Here is a 21,986-nt window from a genome sequence, read left to right as displayed (position 1 = left end):
TGGTTGTCTATGGTTTGAAAATTGATGATGATGATGGTGATGATAGTGATTGTCTTTTTTTTCCTGGTCTTCCAAATCTTATCCTGACCTTCACAGGTCCTGTTACTTCCCTAAAGCTGCCTGAAACACCTTGCTATCTCCTCAATATGTTCTTCTGCTGTGTGGGCATCGGTTCCTTTAATTGCCAGAGTGCAAAGCCTCTCACCCTCACTACAACCACATTAACCACATTAACCACACCACCGTGAGGTCAGGAATCTCCAGGGTTCTTCCCACACTACCTGCTGATCGCCGTGTGTCCTGTGACGGGTCCCACGGGCTTCTTCAGCGTGACTCAGGCCTGCCTCTGACGCCACCACTGACTAAAGGACCTCACACTGCGCTCTCGCTCGCTTCCCCAGAACCTGCCACCAGAGCGACGATGCTGACGCAGAGTGCCGACTGAAGAACCCTCTGCAGACGCAGTGACTCATAGCTGTGGTGAGACTAGAGAGCGCATGAACTGGACTTAGCTCTCAAATTCTTTCAAAAGTCTTGGCACCCCCCTGACTCGTCCAGGTATCAGCAGGTATCGCTGCACAGTAGAACAGTGCACCACCACTGAAGAGTGTTTTGCAGTCAGGGGGCTCTGGTTGACCTTTTTTTGGGTATTCCACTGCTGCTGCGACCAGCATCCCAAGGATAAACAGCTAGCATGGGCATCCCAAAGACAGAATAACAGCTTACAGGCTGGTCTTATGCTGGAAAAGCGTTTTATATATATATATATATATATATATATATATATATATATATATATATTTTTTTTTTTTTTTTTTTATTTTATACTATTAGATTTTAGTTTAAATTTGATTTTATTTAATTTAAAATTGTATTTTTATCCCCCCCCCCACAGAATTTCTATGTATGTGTTGAATTTATTCTATTAAAAAAGAAATGAATTATTAATTAAAAATGTAAATCATGTGCAGGAAACATAGTAAGCAAAAAAATAGAATATACACTACTATGCAAAAGTTTTAGTCCCCTGTGTATATTAAGAGTGTAAAGCTGCTGATCTGAGCAGTAAGTGTTTACATACTATCAGAATAATCACTAATAATAACACTCCTACAGAAAGTGGTGGAGGTTCTCCATCACTGTGTTCATCATTAGAACATCTCCAAAGTTCTCCTCTCTCATGGAGTCTAGTATTATTTAGAGTTCTCCTCAGATCAACACCTGGTTTGGTGGTAAATCAGGGCTTAATGATGGTAAATCAGGTGAGCTGCTGCTGCTGCTGCTGCTGCTGCTGATGATGATGATGATGGAGTTGAACACATCCTCCACGCTGTGCTGGCTGGACTGGGGGGCGTCCAGGAGAACCCTGAAGGAACCGAGCTCTGTTCTTCAGACTAGCTCACCGACAAGATCTCACTACTTTCTTTCTTCAGAATGAGAAGCTCTTGTTTCTCCTTTTTACTGGATTTATGTTCTGATCAGTTCTGATCAGATCTGGAGCTTCTACTGTAAACACTGTGCTTAAGCCTTCATCTCCAAGGCCTCAGAAACAGCCAGCAGAACAGTAATATTATGCTGGACATCGCCACCACCCTCGAACAAGCTGAAAAGGACGTACTTTAGTGAGTCATTAGAGTACATGATCATCAATCAGCTTCTCTTCGTGCCGGTGTTTGTGCCGTGTCGCTGGAGCAAACTTGATGTATTGCTGGCCTGCAAACAATGGGCTATAAATAGAGTTCATTCTCCAACCCACAGCATCCTGGGGGCGTCCAGCTCATCCACCTCCACAGTGAGTGGGCTTACCAGCTCAGACGACACGTTCTGCTTTCCAAAAAGCCCGTCCACATCCCGCCCCACAACACTCCTCTCACAGCTGCAGCTGGAGGAAAATACCACACTTAACACTTCCACTGCCAAACACACACCGAATCCACCCAGTACATTAAGATCCTCACCGGGAGAACCTGATCAGACATGATCAGATCCTCAAACGTCTTTCTAAATTTCTTTCTAAATGAGAGTAAAACTGAGTCAAGGCCGAATCTAAACGAGACTCTAAATGAAAGAGGTCTCAACTGAGACCAGAATCAGACCAAGTCCAAATGAAGTCCAAGTCTGAGTCCAACATTTCAAGATCAGACTCACTAGGAGAGCACTACTGTTCACTGCAGAAGACATAAGAGTCAGTGTGTGTCCTCATTTCCTCCCCACATTTCCTCCACACCATCTCGCCATCTCCTCCCCATCTCCTCCACACCTTTCCCCATCTCCTCCTCACCCTTCCCCATCTCCTCCACACCCTTCCCCATCTCCTCCACACCTTTCCCCATCTCCTCCACACCTTTCCCCATCTCCTCCACACCTTTCCCCATCTCCTCCACACCCTTCCCCATCTCCTTCTCACCCTTCCCCATCTCCTTCTCACCCTTCCCCATCTCCTCCTCACCCTTCCCCATCTCCTCCTCACCCTTCCCCATCTCCTCCACATCTCCTCCACACCCTTCCCCATCTCCTCCACACCCTTCCCCATCTTCTCCCCATCTCCTCCACACCCTTCCCCATCTCCTCCTCACCCTTCCCCATCTCCTCCACATCTCCTCCACACCCTTCCCCATCTTCTCCCCATCTCCTCCACACCCTTCCCCATCTTCTCCCCATCTCCTCCACACCCTTCCCCATCTCCTCCTCACCCTTCCCCATCTCCTCCTCACCCTTCCCCATCTCCTCCACACCTTTCCCCATCTCCTCCACACCCTTCCCCATCTCCTCCACACCCTTCCCCATCTCCTCCACACCCTTCCCCATCTCCCAATCATCCTGCGCCTCCTCACTGCGCCTCCTCACTGCGCCTCCTCACTAAGCTAAAATGATTTCTTCGTTCCATGGTTTCTAACTCTGAACTAATTGGCCTTTGTCTGCTTCTATGCTGGAGTCGAAAATAAGATTACAGAGGATTACACCAGGGGCCTTCGCGTAATACCAAACACATGCTCATGGGGTGGGTCACTCACTGGCTAGAGCGAATCCATCGTGATGTCTGAGGGCCAGGGGGAAGCATATTCGCTTGACCGGTAGCTAATTCTTTGATTAATCTCGCGCTCACGTGGGCTTCGAGCTACACGGCTGTTTATGCGCTGAGTCACTCGCGTTAGCGTACGGCTATAATCAGAAACGAAGCACAACAGCCTCCAGCTGCATCGGCCAAACACGCAGATGATATCATCATCAACTGCCCAGCAGGCCACGCCCGCCGGTCCACCGCTAACCGCTCAGAGTCCGTCCTCGCCGAGGCTGCTGGCTGCTGCCGGGCGGAACCGTCTTTAACCATGTAAACCAAGACCAATCTGCAGTGCCGGCGGGTGAACCCAGGTGATCAGGTGGTCTATACCCCGGGAGGCTGTTTACACATCTGGAATTCACATCTGTGAGAAATCCGTGAGGTCCAGACTCTTACCTTCCAGCACGGTCAGCTTGGCGCTGGTGTTGATGTCCCCGGCGCTGTTGGTGGCCGTACACTCGTATATGGCCTCGTCCCGGTGGGTTCGCAGCGGCTGGATACGCAGGACTGAACCCGAGCCTCCATCAAACTCAATCACCTGAGAGAGAGAGAGAGAGAGAGAGAGAGAGAGAGAGAGAGAGAGAGAGAGAGAGAGGAGAGGAGAGAGAGACTTAATGATAGATGTCATTTCAATGATGATTTGACTCAACTGTAACTAAATATGATCAAAATATAAACATGGGCCTCACTGAACAGAACTGAAGTAGAGAGAGAGAGAGAGAGAGAGAGAGAGAGAGAGAGAGAGAGAAATGAAAGAGAAAAGAGAAATGAGAGAGAGAGAGAAAATAGAGAAAAGAGAGAGAGAGAGAAAGAGAGAGAGAGAGAGAGAAAAGAGAGAGAGAGAAATGAAAGAGAAAAGAGAGAGAGAAATGAGAGAGAGAGGAGAGAGAAAAGAGAGAGAGAGAGAGAGAAAAGAGAGAGAGCAAGAGATAGAGAGAGAGAGAGAAAATGAAAGAAAAATGGGAGAGAGTAAAAGGGGGTAGAAAGAGTAAAATGAGATGGAGAGAGTGAGAAAAAAAGGAAAAAGAGAGAGTGGGGGTGAGTGGGAGAAAGAGAGAGAGACATAGGGGAAAGAGAAAAAGAGAGAGAGTAAATGCAGAGTGAGTCTAATAGGAGATGCTCTTTGGAAATGTGAGGATTCTGTCTGACAGCAACGGCACACACCTCCATAACCCAGCTAAAGGAGCACAGGGGTGAACATCACCCCAAAACCACTGCTGAACCCTTCTAATGCTCTGAAGGCGTCCTGTTGTGGGATCCGTCACCAAGACGAACATCAGCAGCAGATCCTTTAAGTCCTGTAAGTTCTGAGGTGGGCGGGGCCTCCATGAGTATCATTTAAGGAACCCTGTCCCAGTTTATCGGTTGTCCTTCCCTGAGCACTTTTGGTTGGTACTGACCGCTGCATACCGGACTGAACACCTCACAAGACCTACCTGACGTTCTGGAGATGTTCTAGATTGACCAAGTCATCGTCTAGAACATCACAGTCTGGTTCTTCTTGTCAAAGTGTCTCAGATACGCTTGTCCATTTTTCCTACATCATCACCTTCATCACCTTCAAGAACTGAATCAACGTTTAATATTCACTTCAGCTGGCAGTGGTCTTAATGTTATGGCTGACAGGTGTATTACAGGCATGTAAACCGATCTAACGGACGGGGAGTGCAAATGGCTCTTCAGACGTCTGAGGTCTGTCCTGAGGGTTCACAGGGACACGAACCTGAGTACACACCACATATTTGCTTGGTTTTAAAGCAACAGTATGGAAGATTGGTATTTCTTGCTCCTGAGCTCCCCCTACAGTCAGGAAGAAATGCATGCTTTGAGCTACTACTAAGGGACACATGCATTTCTGGACAAGCTGAGAGCTGCAGAAGCTTGATCTGAAGGTGGAGCAGCATGTGGGCTGAGGATTTTACACTAATATACACTAATATACATAATCAGCTATGGGTTCTGCAGCGCTACACAGCAGTTCTGGAGAGAGGTTCTCCTCCTGCAGCTCCACCACCAAAGCTCTAACCATAGTGCAGCAGCAGCAGCAGCGCTCCAGACTAACACCAAGGTGAGGAAACATCAGCTTTGAGGGGGAGGTTACCTCAAATCTCTGAGAGCTGACTTTCTTCCCCTTTTTCATCCACGTTATCCTGGGTTTGGGCTCTCCCACCGCCTGGCACACAAACGACGCCACCCCACCAGAAATCCCCGTCTGGTCCTCAGGGGTCTTGATGAAACTTGGCACGCCTGGTAGAGAGAGAGAGAAACAGAGAGAGAGAGAGGTTATTTTGACATACTTTTATCTCAAAGGTGGTTGACATGGTATCCCAGGTGGTTTCTACTGTGTTGCTATGCAGTTGGCTAGCCATGGATAGCCGTTGCTATGTTAAAATGCGAATAGGTGGTTGTTACTGCATCTCAGGTGGTTCATGTGGTGTTCCCGGTGGTGTCTATAGGGTTGGTAGCTATGGTAACGTAGGTGGTTGCTGGGTTGCTGCCGTGTTGGAGCGGTTGGGTGTTGATAGGTCAGTGTAGTAGTTTCCATGTGGTGTTGGGGGTGTTTTTTCTATTGTGTTGCTATGCTGTTGCTAGATAAGGTAGATAAGCAGTTGCTATGTTATTATAGGTGTTTGCTAAGATGCGGACAGGTGGTTGTTATTGCATCTCATGTGGCTACAGGTGGTTGATGTGGTGTTCCAGGTGGTGTGTATGGTGTTGCTAGCTATGGTATTGTGGATGGTTGTTGGGATGCTGCTGTTTGTGTGTACTGGGGTTGTTGGGTGTTGACAGGTGGTCGCTGTCGCATGTCATGTAGCGTAAACCAGGTGGTTTATGTGGTGTTCCAGGTGGTCAGATGTATTTGGACGCAGATATTTTGATGTGTTAAGGTGGGAAAGCTGGGCTGTTTCAAATGGAATAGGATTGTGTTGCGTTTTTGGTGTTTATACGGATTTACCAGGACTGTTTAGTGACTATTCCAGCGCCACCTTCAGTCTGGTACAGTTAACTACACCAACAGGGGAAGTTACAACTACTGCAACCACTGGAAACCAGCTTAGCATTCAGTTCAGGCTAATACCAACAGCAGCCCACTCCCGGCTGCATGAAGGCAGTCGACACTGGAGAGGTCGGGGTTGAAAAGGAGTGCTCAGGTCTGATGAAAACAGGCTGATCCTGAGCTGCGTGGGCTGCTGTCAGAGGCAGGTTCTCGGTTCTAAACCGACCAAGTCGCAACGTCACACGGCGATGAGCAGTTTGCATAGAGAATGGCTCACTCGCCCAGCACCTCCATCACCTCCATCACCCAGATACAACACAAACACAGTACAAAGCTCCCCTCAGCTCTGCCCAGCAGGTGATGCAAAAACAGGACAAAAGTTTGTGGACGTTCAAAAGATTTCCAGCCTGATATTAATGCAAATGATCACATTTGTGTCCCATTTGCATACTAAAGCTTAAGCAGGCGTACAGTAGTTACAGGGAAACATCAGACGTAACTACGGAGAAGTAAAACGCTGGAGATGCTGATTTACTGCTGTTAAAGGACATCAAACTGTAGAATAGAACAAATGCAGCGTGACCGAGGAGCTGTTGCTAGATGGTGGCTATAATGACAGTCAAGGAGGCTGCAAGGGAATTCCCACTCCCCCCTGGGTGGGTGCTAGGTTGTTGCTAAGCAGTTGCTATGGTGTGGACAGGTGGTTGCAATTGCATCTGAGGTGGTTTCTCAGTGGCTGATGTGGTGCATTATGTGGCTGCTGTAGATGTGGTAAGAGGTGGTTGCTAGTTGCTTTCCAGGTGGTTGATGTGGTGTCCCAGGTGATTTCTATGGTATTATTAGATGGTTGCTATGTTTTAGGAGTTTGCTAGAGTGTTGATGGGCTGTTGATATTGCATCTCCGTTCATGTCCAGATGGTTGATGTGGTGTTCCAGGTGGTTTTTATGGTATTGCTAGATATGCAAGGTAGGCTGCAATGAGATCGCTGGGCTCACTGGGCTCACTCAGTCTAAGCAGTTGCTAAGTTACTATAGGTGATTGCCAGGGTGTTGACCATTGATTTCCAGGTGGTTGATGTGGTGTTCCAGGTGGATTCAATGGTACTACTAGGGAGTATTTGCAAGGATGGTTGATAAACAGTTGTTTGGTCATTTTAGTTGGTTACTATTGTATCTTCAGTCATTTCCAGGTGGTTTCTGTGGTGTTGCAAAGTATCTGGTAGATGTGGTATCTTTTGGTAGCTATGGTGATTTCTGGGCATGCTGCTGGTAGTTGTTGGGGCTTGACAGGTGGTGGCTCGGTTGCTTCTTAAGTGATGTCCAGGTGGTTTATGTGGCATTTCAGGTACATTAACATTTAGATTCATCCTAAAGAAGTACCAACTTTATAATGACCAGTATTGAATTTAGATCCGTTACGTCTGACCGATGTCTGACCCGTTTAAAAAAGTGAGTATTGACGGTGATACCTGATCCAGCACTGTGCACCACTGCATCATTACCCACATTAGACATACCTCCTCCTCCTCCTCCTCCTCCTCCACTTTCCAGTCTCTAAACTGCCAAACCATCATTTCCCCCGTAATGATACTCCCCCCGGTAATTTCCCCGTATCTGAATCTGAGCAGCCGAGCGCTTCCTCTTTCAGCTCTGACATCACCCACAGAGAAAAAGAAGAACGCCTGTAATCACAGAACTTCCTTATGTGTTACAAGGCCTGATAATCTTTTGATAGCCGATCCCATTAAAGAGGAGCACACACTGTAACCGCCGTGAGTCACGGAGGAGAACAATAGATCACACTGTTCCATCAGAGGCTCCGCAATGGAGAAACCAATGTGTGAGGGGAAGTAAATCACACCAGTGTGTGGAATCTACATTAAACACACACACACACACTCAGACCGTGCGGTTTCTCTTCATATATTTACTAATAAGAAAGTGTGAAGGCCACGGAGAACAAAATCAATAGCTAGTTAACATGATGTGGAGCTTTTGTGAGCAGCGTTCGTGTGCCGGCTGGACGTCCACGTGTGTTAAATCATCTACTGCAGAATAAAAGACCTGGAAATGAAAGGGGAATTCCACGAGAGTCGGAATCAGTGTGAAACTGAGCTTCACTGTGGAGAAACTGACCCACTCTGATCTCTCTACAGTGGAGGTGAATGGAGGCAGGCATCGGTCGCCATGACTACAACACAGATACAGCCCATAATTTATTTCCTATCCAAACCCACCAGTGAAGCTACATCACGAGTCTTCTGAGTTTTATATGGAATGATGATGATGATGATGATGATGATGATGGTAAAATAGTGAATAGAGAATCTGAACTAATGCAGTTCTCTTTAGGGACTACTTTCTGTAGCCGCACTTCACCCTGCAGCATGTATCCCTCCACCATTTTAATGATCTGATTTTAAAAGCAGGTTCTAGAGCCGAACTCTTCTCAGAACTCTGGTAGAACAGTGTCTCAGGCATCAGGCAGCGTCTTCATCACCATTAGGTGAAGAACTTTCTGTGAGGAGCTTTTATTAGAGCTTCAGACGTCTGCTTCCCTTCACCTCCACTGTAGAACCACAGCTCTGACCGGGTAGGGTTATCTAGAACTGAGCGTTTCACACCAGCAGTAACTTCGATACTTTGATAATTTCATTATCAACACGCAGCACGTATCTTGCTATGCTATGTATTTATATATTACTGTGTGTAAAACACCATCCTGCAGCCCCCCTCTCCTGAGACCCCCGGCTTGAAAACACTGCAGTACGCCATGTGGCTGATCTGGAGGACTGACTGGAGATGGTGCAGTTGTGCCCTTGCTGTAGGACATAACCCTCAGTGGGGGCCTATCTGTGGAGAAGCTGCTCATAACGGCAGGACAGTGCGGTGTGTGTGTGTGTGTGTGTGTATGTCCGTCGTAAAATCTAATCCAGAGTGTACCAATCGGACCCCTCTGACCCTTTGGACTACTGGCCAGCCTGACATTTAAATGACATTTACGCGACGGTTCCCCTGGAGACGGGCTTGATTGGCACAGTGGAGCAATGCGGACCCTCATAAAAGCCCTTCCTGTCACTTTTAACCGCACCAACATCCAACGGAGGAGAGGGAAGGATGCTTCAGCAGCCTCTGGAATCCTACAAACTTACTCCTAACGTAGTCAATCAGACGACCGAGAGGTTAACCTTCTGGGAGCTAACAGGCTAATGTCGCTAACAAGTAATAAGAGCTTATGTACACCAATTAGCATCAATTTAATCTATTTCCGGCGCTTGTTCTTAAATCAGACAAGCAGACGGGCGGAGCCAGTTACATTGCAATGTAAGGTTTAGGCCACGCCCACTTCTGTATTTGTCTATGAGGCGTGTGTGTGTGTATATATATATATATATATAAGGGTGGGCAAGTTATGTGCATCCATATGGGTGTATGTGTGTGTGTATGTGTGTGTGTGTGTCTGTGCCATAGAGACTTCAAAGCCTCGCAATCTGATTAGCATCATTCTGACTTCCAAGAGTCCTTTCCCAACATCTGTCAGGCCATTTCCATTAGACTTCATCAGCCGGCGGAGTTCCCCCTGCCCCCCTTCACTGCGTTAAGGGTGCAGATCAGGGGGCATTAAACTCATCCAGGCACATGCTTCAAATTAACACACGCAAAACAGCCCGGAACAGCGAGAGGTTAAGCAGAAGACGCATGAACGGAGCAGCAGCGTTTCCGGGGAGAAGAGCTGACCCGGGATCACAGGCGAGGATGATGAGGATGATGATGGTGAACACACCCATCCATCCTCACAAAGCGCATTAATGACCCCTCACAGCATCAATCTGCTTACACACACTGCTGTCCTCCGCACTGACCTCTGACCTGAGGCCAGAGTTCGCCTGGCTGGCCTTTCACTCATTAAGAAACCCACAGACTGACCAACAGCCACGGACACTCACTACTCTCAGCTTTCAACTATTCAGAACTTTGAGCCCATTTTTATTTTTATTTGAAACGTATTGGACATTTTTGGGGAAAGTGATTAGAATTTGTTCTTTCTTTTTTTGCTTATTGACAAAATGTGATCTGAAGATAGATCAGAAGATATCAGAAGATATCTGACATTTTTAAAAGAGATTGGGCATATTTGACAAAAAATTAATAATTATGGACATATTTTGTGACATTTGTGCCTATACGTGACCATTTTTAAGTGATTGGACATGTCGGATTTATTTCGAGAAAGACATCAGATATGTATCTGATATCTGATTTGACTTATTTTTAAAAAGCAAGTGGAAATTTTAAAAACATTTTAAAAACGTTACTTTAAACGTGAAAAATTTGACTGGACATTTTTGGGGAAAGTGATTAGACATGTTTCCCTTTTTAAAGTCATTTTGGTTTACTGACAAAATGTGATTAGATATCTGACTTATTATTTCTGAGATTAGACCTATTGAGATTCATATTTAAGTGATTGGACATGTCTGATTTATTTAGTGATCATCAGAGGTCATTTGACCTATTTTTAAAAAGTAACTGGAAATATTACAAAAATATATGTTTTTAAAGTTATTGGACATATTTGACTTATTAAAAAAACAAAATAATTGGACATATGGGAAATACATATATATATATATATATAAATCACTTTTAGTCATTTGACCATTGAGTATTTTGAGGGCGTGATTAGACATATCTGACCTTTTTTTATTGATTGGACATATCTAACCTATTTTAAAATACTGCACACATCTGACTTATTTTTCAAACAGTAATCAGACATATCGCACTTATTTTCAAAAAGTGATTGGGCCCCTATTATTGCCATTTCTACTGGCTTAAACATTTGGCCTGGTTTGCTGACAACAATACACCCCCCCCCAAACACTTCCCCCCCCATCCCCCACCCCCCACACACCCCATCCCACCCCACACACACCCCACCCCACCCCACACACACCCCACCCCACCCCCGTGCTCACGGCCTCAGAGGCTTAAAAATACAATTAGTCACTAGTTACAGTTATCTGACCTTGGCAATGGACGGCCCGTTCCTGACCAAACACTAATACTGCCATTATATTGCAAAAACTAGCTTGTGACAGTGATGCTTATTACTGCACTGTTTTTTAAACACCCTGTGATTGGTTAGGGAGTTCATTTGCATAATGCAGCTTTCCAATATCAGGAATTCCTCAGACAGAACCGTAAACAGCCCCTCATTAATAACCGCTGTAAAGTAAACTGCAGATCTGAAGCTGAGGGCTGTTGTGGTGTTTTTGCATCACCTCGTTTGTGCGCTGAAGGGTGAGGTTTCAGGACTTTGGGGTCACTTCATGCCTGTAGAGGCTCTGCTGAGATGAGAGGTCAAAGGTCACTGGAGAAATGAGAGCAGGCCCTGACCTCCCAGGTGGCTCTGCTGCTGTCACGCTCCTTTCACATTAGCTAACTCCGAGCCACAGGTGCAGGAACAGGTGGTCAAACACACACTCTGGCATTTCTTTTCTAGAGTGCAAAGCTATTTATATAGCTGGAGTCATCCACCCTAAACACCTCTGTAAAACCCGGCAGGTAAGCACAGGTGGACACCCAGTAAACACTGAGCTTAGCTTTGGAGAGGTGAGAAACTGACCGCCTCACTGTGTCCAAGATGAGAACACATTGTGTGTTAGATTAAAAAAAAAAAAAAAAAAGCTGATTTATTTATTTATTTATTTTATATATAGTACAGAAATCCTCAAGCTAGAAATGTACCAAGGTTTTCTATTATGTTTGTGAAAATTCATCAGTTTGTTAAAATTTTTTAAACATAATTAAAACGGCAACTTTACATTTACTCAGCTCTGTGTTTTATAATAAATTTATAGTTATTTTAATTTAATTTAATTTAATTTTAAATTATAATTTTCCCATCTTAAACTAAGTCTATTTGTTTTATATTAGTATTAGTTGCGTACACTCTACACATTTCTACATGTGACTGTTTATTTGGGTTTATTCTAATGTTATATAGAGTTAATTACAGGTAGACACTCTCACTGACCACTGACTTTATGTTTATTTGGGTTTATTCTAATGTTATATAGAGTTAATTACAGGTAGACACTCTCACTGACCACTGACTTTATGTTTATTTGGGTTTATTCTAATGTTATATAGAGGTAATTACAGGTAGACACTCTCACTGACCACTGACTATGTTTATTTGGGTTTATTCTAATGTTATATAGAGGTAATTACAGGTAGACACTCTCACTGACCACTGACTTTATGTTTATTTGGGTTTATTCTAATGTTATATAGAGTTAATTACAGGTAGACACTCTCACTGACCACTGACTATGTTTATTTGGGTTTATTCTAATGTTATATAGAGTTAATTACAGGTAGACAGTCTCACTGACCACTGACTTTATGTTTATTTGGGTTTATTCTAATGTTATATAGAGTTAATTACAGGTAGACACTCTCACTGACCACTGACTTTATTTATTTGGGTTTATTCTAATGTTATATAGAGTTAATTACAGGTAGACACTCTCACTGACCACTGACTGTTTATTTGGGTTTATTCTAATGTTATATAGAGTTAATTACAGGTAGACAGTCTCACTGACCACTGACTTTATGTTTATTTGGGTTTATTCTAATGTTATATAGAGTTAATTACAGGTAGACACTCTCACTGACCACTGACTTTATTTATTTGGGTTTATTCTAATGTTATATAGCATTAATTACAGGTAGACACTCTCACTGACCACTGACTGTTTATTTGGGTTTATTCTAATGTTATATAGAGTTAATTACAGGTAGACACTCTCACTGACCATTGACTTTATGTTTATCTGGGTTTATTCTAATGTTATATAAAGTTAATTACAGGTAGACACTCTCACTGATCACTGACTTTATGTTTATTTGTGTTTATTCCAGTATTATATAGTTTTAAACTGCTGATAGTCACAGTTTTAATAGGTCATTTGATTTCTGAGGATGGTTTTTGGGATGCAACAAATGGAATCTAGCAAAACAGCGGCCTGGAGAGAAACTGCGGAAACCAATCTGTGTAGCGTCCGAGGAATCAATACCCAAACCAGAGAGACACCCATTCATTCTCATTAATAATAGATTAGCAACTTAGCGTTCCTGCTCACACACTTAGCGGAAAAGTGCCTGACTGTTCTTTTAGTGGAAAGCTTCCATTAACACAATCCTGCCCCGTTTCCAGAACCTTCTGCCTCCAATTAACTCCACACAGATCAGGCTATCCTGCTAAATCAATCTCCAGGCCTTCTTCTCCTTCCTCCTCCTCCTCCTCCTCCTCGATTTTCACACCGCTAGCTTCCGTAACGTCTACATCCGATTCCTGATGGAGAGCTCGGTTGGCTAGCTGCTGTTGGAGAGTGTCAGGGTATGAAGTGAGCGACGCTGGTGTTTGGGAACATTACAGAGCCTTTTCTTGGATTTTCTTTCACTCAGCAGCTGAAGGAGCTCAGCTGTCACCGCAGCGCTGCGAGAACGTGGACCGGAGGGCTGGGAAATAAATAAAATAGGCTGATAAAGGCGTGGGAGACAAAAAAGAAGAAACCCTTCAGAGCCCGGCGAGATTCCTCTCTCTCTCTATCTCTCTAAGTGATCGCGCTGTACTGCAGCTGTCGAGCACGGCGCTTTCCGGCTTGGGTGAATTATTCAGGAGGACAGGGCAGGACACACACCCTGAGTGCAATTACCCTTCTGTGAGGAACATTAATGTAATCGCATCCTGGACTCCTGCTCGGCTAATGAAGGAGCGAGATGTGCCGTTAGCAAGCTCCTTCGGACGGTGACCCTTTTAACCCGACTCCAGACTTATTACCTTCATTTTGCGGCACGTTTCAAACGGAATTAGTTGGGGGTGAACCGATACTGTCCAAATGTTTGTGGACACCCCTTCCCTGTAGAGAAGTACTGCCAATACAATTGGACTAGTCCCTCTTCTCCCAATCTGGTTCTGCAATCTGCCAATTAACCCACCCATTTGTAGCTCAACAGCTAACAGACGCCCGCCGGACGACATAGCTTTAACGATGAGAGAGAGAGCGCCATCTAGAGAGCGCGGCCGATTGTGCTCCCTCAGACTCCGGCCGCTGATGGCAAAGCACTCGCAACCCCCGGGCCATAGCGGCAGGCGTGGGCTAGAGGGGTATGTATAAAGCCCCCCGGCAGCACTGAGAATGATGGATGGTGCTGCTCCATTCACCATCACTTTCCAACACTCTTGTTGGTCAATGCAATCAAATCCTCACAGCAATGCTCCTCCAAAATCTAGTAGAAAGCCTTCCTCCTATGACAGTTATTGAAATAAAAGCAGGAGAAGCTCTTTAAATACCCTTGAAGCAATGAAGGAGCAGGTGTCCCAATACTTTTGTCAATTTAATCCATCTATAATCTATCTAGAGGAGGACGTTTTTTGGGGTTGTTTTTTTTTTTATGATGATAAGTCTGGGTTTAATCGTCCGTATGGTTGACGTTAGCGGTTGTCGACACGCTCCACATCTCTGATAAACCGATTTACGGTTGAAATGCTTTCCACTCAACACTCCAGAACTCGCCCAAGAAAGCAGACCCAGATCCTCCAGCTGTTCAAATGAGGACACACGCTCTCCTCCTGCCAGCACAGCCGAAGGAGCCCGGTGGATAGGAGTGTGTGTACACGGCTGCGAGCATGAGAACACAGCTGAAAACTGCTCTCCTGTGCCCCTACGATGCTACGGTGTGATGTACTTCAGCAATGGGAGTCATACAGTGTCCCAAACAGCAAACAAGCCTAATGGAGATCACTGAACACACACACACACACACACACATTTCTCAATCTGTATGTGTGTGTGTGTGTGTGTGTGGATGCCTTGTTCATATAGTGATATAATTAGCAGCACTTTGTTCATGCAAGTGCAAAAAAACCCTCTAGGTATATACATTTAAATAGAGCATTTATGCGGACAAAAGTATTGGGACATCTGCTCATTCACTGCGTCTTCTGAAATCAAGGGTATTAAAAAGAGCTGATTCTGCTTCTGCTGGAGTAACTGTCTCTACTGTCCAGAGAAGAAGACTCTCTACTAGATTTTGGAGCAGAGCATTGCTGCAAGGATTTGATTGCATTCACTGAGGTCAGAATGTTGACTGATGATCACCACACCTCCTTCTTAACAGTACTGGATGGAGCTCCACCACTACCATCCATCATTCCAGAGAACACAGTTCCTCCACTGCTCCACAGCTCAATGCAGCATTAGGCAGCATGGTGCCGGTAGGGTCATGTGTGTCAGCAATGGGTGCATCTTAAAGTAGCTGAATGCATTCATTAGCAAAGGTGTCCGCAAATATTTGTAGTAGTTTTGCATGACTGTTGAAGTGCAACTGGATGGAGCTCCACCACCACCACCATCATCATCATGATTCCAGAGAACACAGTTCTCCAGTAGGCTTTTTAGCCTCGTAGCTCCGGTGCAAAGCTCTTGGAGCGAGATGCGCTCTTGCCGAATGCTGGAATGTCAGGAAACGGATGAAATGGTGTCAAAACACATTACTACAGTGTGAGGGGTTGCAGCATCCTCCACGTTTCCGTGGAATTCCGCCCACCATCCGACACAAATGAAGATTAAACAAAAGGTCCCAGCTCAGGCAGGAGCCAAGCTACGCGCCGACCGTGGAGAAAAGCCCTTACCTAATGCATCAGCTCAATGCTCTCTCATGCATCTTTGACAAGCCTGATGAAAAAGTGCTTCCTGTGAACATGGGGTAAACAGTATCGCGTGACGGGAGCAGGCGGAGGTTTAGCGTTACCTCGGCCTTTAGACCGGTGCCCGTCGCCGGCTGTTCAAAGACACGACTCATTATCTGCGGCCTCCGCCATCGACGCGATAGCAGATCAAAGGCTCGGAGGAAGAGAGAGAGAGAGAGGGGCAATGATGGGGGAAAGTCCTCACTGCCTCGTTATTATTTGGCCCTCGTGAGGGAACAATGGATTCTTTCAGACTCCGCAGTCCAGACGAAACTCCAGACTCAGGGAGAGCTCCAGCTGAGCATTCATATGTCGCTAAGATCTCGCAGGTCTTTGAGGCCTGTAGTGTTGAGATGCTAATTGGGATTCAGAATCCCAGGATGCTGGAGAATACCCCACGTTTATTACCTCCCAATATTTGTGTGTAATTGCATTTCTGGAGGCAATCTTTGAAACATCAGAACAAACAACACCTCACAATTCTACCGAGAACCGTTTCGGGTGTTTTGGGTGTTCTGATCCAAACATCTGAAGGCTACGGTGCTAATGCTGACCAGATCTCACCAACAACCCATTCATTTACATTTACAGCATTTAGCTGATGCTCTCATCCAGAGTGACTTACAAGGTCACTCGTATTACAAGGGAGGGTCAATGGAGTGTTAGGAGGACTCTGGCCCAAGGACTCTTATTGGTGTAGCGTAGTATAGCCACCCAGACCAGGAATCGAACCCCAGTCTCTCTTATGGTGCCGTAGCTCACTGGCAGGTAGTGGTGTTACTCAGAGTGGGATTTTAACCCTTAAGGTCAAAGGATCTACGGTCAGGGGCTGAATAGCTTATCCATGTTGGTCCAGTCAGCTTGTGGCTGTTCATGGAGGCTCTGCCCACCTCACAACTTACAGGGCTTAAAGGATCTGTTAGTATTCTCTAGTATTGATGTTCCAGCTTCCACAGAGAACCCTGCCTCGAGGTCTCGTGAAGAACGTGTCTTAGCTTAAAAGCCCAGGACCTGACCCGGGTCAGCACAAGTCGCCAAACTCATCACAGGGACTCTGCTGGGAGCGTCAACACAAACGCCACGCAAGCTACCTGGCCAGCCCAGAGCGCCACGTCCAGACTCAGAAAGGTTGTGGCTATTCAGGCACAAAACTGAAATTAAGGGGGCATGAAATCACCGGATCGGGAGTACACGGAAAGGTTAAGCCGGAAAGCTCACCTGGGACGTCACTGCAGGTGTGCCATTACCCAGGGCCGCAATTACAGCATAAACGGGAGTGGTCACGGCACTGGCCGAGCTCTATTCGTCATGACCTGCACGTAATGTGAGCGAACCTGACATTTTCCTTAGAGGACTCATCCAGTCAATAGAAGCCCGCCCAAATAAACACAGTCTTCAATGGACCCCCGAGGGGCCGCGGTTACATAACAGCAGTCTGAGCTTCTGATTACGAGCCAATTTTCAAATGATGTTACTTTAATATTATGTTGTTCACAGAAAGGCTGTATCGCTGTTCCTCTCCCGGGGAAAACACTCAAACAGCTGCATTCATTAAATATTAAATATTCATTAAATATTATTAAAAATTATTTAGATCAATTGTTAATTTAAAAAAAGAATGATAAACATTAATTTAGGAAAAGGCTTTTGTGTTCCCCTAAAATAAAAAATGTGATAATAATAATAATAATAATAATAATAATAATAATAATAATGATAATAAAACATGCAACTTAAAAACTTATTGAGATTCTTTTTTTATATAAAAATGCTATTTGTTTAAAAATGTATTTAAATTTAGTTCAATTTATTTATTAATTTATTATTCCCGGAAAAAAAAGGGTAAATCTGCAAACGATTTATAGAATTATTTTGCTCATATGTTTATAAAAATGCTATATTTGGTGTTCCCATAAAAAAGCTATTATATTTCATTTTTCAAAAATCATTTTGATGAGTTGTTTAGAAAAAAAAATTCTGTAAAACAAAATAAAAAGGAAAAAAATCTAAAATGAAATCTAAAAAAAAAAATATATATATATATATATATATATATATATATATATATATATATATATATATAATTTTTATTCAAAAATGTATCAAATGTATTTTTTGGTCATTAGTTACAGAAATGTGATTATGTTATAATGGGAAAAAACAACACTGAAAGCTTCGCTGGACTCCTGCATAAGCAGCTGAGGGAGTGGTTCGCGGGGTGTGATGGGGAGGCCGGGATTTGTTAAGCCTGTTAGTTAAAGGGCAGCTGTCACCTTGGCACAGTGTGCGTCACTGGCTGGTGGTTTGGGGAGAGAAAGGACTAAGGGCGCCCCAGGGGATGCTGGGAAGTGGGCTGGGAGGGGTGTGGATGGGGGCTCTGGGAGGAGATCACCTGCTGGATGGGTGCTGAGGGAGCTAATACGCATTGCATGATCCATCAGCCAAAAGCAGGCCCTGCGACCCCACTGAGCCTATTCACTCACCTCCTGAGATAAAGCGCCCCCCAGAGACGGGGCTTTATTGTTTCCACGTCACAATGAACCACCCGCCAACCCCCACCCCCACCCGTTCTCCTGTAAGGTCTACACCCTCACCCCGCGCGGCCGAGGGAAATGTAATTACTGTGCATTTGGGATCTAAAAACAAGCAGCCCTGGGCTTTACTGGGACATTAATTATTAGTAATACCATAACAGGCCCACAGCTATGAAGCATTCCAGCTCAAAATGGAGCACACTGCTGAGAGCCACCAAGACAGCACACACACACACACACACACACATACACTCCGAACACAGCCGGGGATTAACTCAGTGGCACTTTTTTATGGAATAATGACATTATTTTAATAAACAGAACCTTTTTTTCCTCTATTAGAATAAAAACACCCTGCAAATTAACACAGACTGGCCTTATCCGCTATACTGCACTCACACAGCTACAGCTCTGCAGGCAGCAATAGAAATATAGTTTTACAATTTTAAATAGAAATATAGAATTCATTCTTTACATTCTTTACAGTTTAAAGCCTGAATTGCCTGTAAAATCAATCATGTAATTTGCATGCTGTAAAGGCAAAAACTCAAATTACTGTTATCTTAAAGAAAAAACTTAAACAAAAAAAATTCCTATGTCTAAAGTTATATATTGTGATGTATGTGGCATGTTTAATACAAAAGAAATGCAAAAAAAAACACAAAACAAAAATTGTAACTTGAATTTAATTTGAAATTTCTTTTTTTGGGGTTTCAAATTCTCCCAAATTCTCCCAAAAAAATTGAATCCTTATTCATCTTTGGGTGGTGTGCTCAAAAAAAAGGTTTTCCCCACTTAATTCTTACATAAAATATAAACAAAAACATACCAGCTACCAAAACAACAAACAAAAAGAATTTACTTTTTATTGTATTTAAATAAATCATCATAATTCATTATTTTCTTTGGGTTGTTTGTTCAAAAATTGCCATTTCTTGTTGTTGTTTAATTACAAAATGTTTTAACTGACTTTTTAAAATAAATATATAATATTTTAAACATATTTACATGAATTATCTGTGTTAATTGATTAACACAATTAAAACAATTTTAGATATCAGTTATTAATGCCTGCCTTCAAAGATTATGTGATATATCCTCTTAATTAAAACCAAATCTTCCAGTTTTGTACTGAAATGCCTTTTTTGTTGAAAAACTAAAAATAAATGAATAAATAAATAAATAAATAAATAAATAAATAAATAAATAAGCTGCTCTATACAGATTCATCCACTAGCTTCAACCACTAGCTGAACCTACAGGATCAGATATGCTAGAACAATGTAATCAGCATCCGCTCACTCCTACTGCAGCAGTGGAAGCGTTAGCCATTAGCCATTAGCAATTAAAGAGAAAGGTTAGGAGTGAATGTGGCGGGAACCGCTGTTTGGGGGGAAGGTGCTGGTGGTCCGGGTCAGCAGGGGGCTTTTTTTGTTGCTGGTGACACGGAACTGAATCACCCACAACAATGGGTCATCAGCTTTCAGAGGCGAGCTTTATGCTAATTTGCTTAACTGTTCACCTTTGTGTGCTGATGAATACGAACGACGCGCCTCAGCCCTCTTATCTCCAACCCTGGGCTGAAGTCATCCGCCTCATGATTCCACTCAGCATAGTAAACAGGGCTGACTCAGACTCTCTAAAGCACACCTGCAGTCCAAATATACAGAGTGGAGGGTTTGGAGGGTTTGAGTGTGAAACGCTCGGTTCTAGATAACCCTACCTGGTTAGAGCTGGAGTTCTACAGTGGAGGTGAAGGGAAGCAGACGTCTGAAGCTCTAATAAAAGCTCCTCACAGAAAGTTCTTCACCTAATGGTGATGAAGACGCTGCCTGATGCCTGAGACACGGTTCTACCAGAGTTCTGAGAAGAGTTCGGCTCTAGAACCTGCTTTTAAAATCAGATCATTAAAATGGTGGAGGGATACATGCTGCAGGGTGTAGTGCAGCTACAGAAAGTAGTCCCTAAAGAGAACTGCATTAGTTCAGATTCTCTATTCACTGTTTTACCATCATCATCATCATCATCATCATCTTCATTCCATATAAAACTCAGAAGACTCGTGTTGTAGCTTCACTGGTGGGTTTGGATAGGAGATAAATTTTGGGTTGTATCTGTGTTGTAGTCATGGCGACCGACACCTGCCTCCATTCACCAACACTGTAAAGAAATCAGAGAATGAGCAGGTGTCCCAATACTTTTGTCAACATAGCGTAGATTTACCCTTTATTCGCTGGTCATGTCTTGGCTGATGTTAACTGGAACACTAACGAAGCCGCCACCCTCACAGCGCCGTTAGCATTTCTGTGCTACGCAGTTTTTACGGCCGCTTTCCTGTGAAGGACACGCAATGATCTGGTCATCCTGATGGCGGTGCTGAATCCAGGCCATAGTGGAGCGGAGGGTTTGGACGAGTGCCTGCGGCCCCGCCATCGAGCAGCATAATTAAGCTATTAATCTCACATCATTAACCTCCGCTGACCCTCCCTTCCCTCCGTCGCCGTGACACCGTCACTCTGCTGTTTGAAAAGCTCCCACCATCACACCCCCTCCCTGCCTCTCCATCCCTGCCTCCCTCCCTCTCCATTCCGGCCCCTCGTTGGCGTTCTCCTCCGGCGGCCGTTGACGAGGTGTTACAGCTGCGGACTAACAAAACGACCTCCCGAGTGCCACGGCATTGTGGGTATGGTTACTTTTAATTAGAAGGAATCAATTTCCATTCCAGTCAATCCAGCCCGGTCACCATATGGACACTTAAAAACAGGATCCAATTTGCAGCCCACCCGCCGGCCAGCCCGGACGGACCTAGCCTGCCTAACCCGGCCTCGCTGCTTTAACGAGTCAGAACAAATAACGCCCGATCGATTTACAGAGGGTGGTGACACTTCTGAGAGCTCTCTGCAAATTGTAGAAGCAAAGTTCCTCCGCACTGGAAGATTTCCGACAGCGGGTCAATAAAACAGGTCCGGTCTGTTAGCACAGCAGAGCCAGGAGAGACCCCTAAAAGCTCCTCACAGAAACCATAATTCCACCTAATGGTGATGAAGACGCTGCCTGATGCCTGAGACACGGTTCTACCAGAGTTCTGAGAAGAGTTCGGCTCTAGAACCTGCTTTTAAAATCAGATCATTAAAATGGTGGAGGGATACATGCTGCAGGGTGTAGTGCAGCTACAGAAAGTAGTCCCTAAAGAAAACTGCATTAGTTCAGATTCTCTATTCACTATTTTACCTTCATCATCATCATCATCATCATTCCATATAAAACTCAGAAGACTCATGTTGTAGCTTCACTGGTGAGTTTGGATAGGAGATAAATTATGGGCTGTATCTGTGTTGTAGTCATGGCGACCGACGCCCACTTCCATTCGCCTCCACTGAACAGAGATCAGAGTGGGTCAGTTTCTCTACAGTGAAGCTCACACCGGTTTCACACCGAACCCCCGACTCTGAACACTGGTGCATCATCCCGCCCCTGAGCTTCAGCGATATCGTGATCCCTCTGTAAATATGAACGCTCGGCATCAATCAGAGACAATCATGGCGGTTAACGTGACTCCACAACGTTCTCCACTGTCCTGTTTGCGTCATGACTGGTGCTGCAGTCTGTTGAGGAAGCTGAACGCAT

At 44.6% G+C, this 21,986-nt stretch overlaps 1 protein-coding gene across 1 annotated transcript in view; it reads right to left on the bottom strand.

Annotated features, from left to right (window-relative positions):
* Positions 1–21,986, bottom strand: part of ptprfb (protein tyrosine phosphatase receptor type Fb) — a 247,580-nt gene that overhangs the window by 128,232 nt on the left and 97,362 nt on the right. The window contains exons 3-4 of the mRNA XM_072669416.1: positions 5,163–5,308; positions 3,458–3,599 (exon numbers count right to left, since the gene is read on the bottom strand). Coding sequence (XP_072525517.1) covers positions 3,458–3,599; positions 5,163–5,308 — 288 coding nt within the window. The remainder of the gene's footprint in view (positions 1–3,457; positions 3,600–5,162; positions 5,309–21,986) is intronic.

Source organism: Salminus brasiliensis, chromosome 23 (genome assembly GCF_030463535.1).
Source record: "Salminus brasiliensis chromosome 23, fSalBra1.hap2, whole genome shotgun sequence".
Lineage (NCBI taxonomy): Eukaryota > Metazoa > Chordata > Actinopteri > Characiformes > Bryconidae > Salminus > Salminus brasiliensis.
The sequence above is the reverse complement of the archived record's forward strand: the minus strand, read 5'-3'. Positions and strand labels throughout refer to the sequence as shown.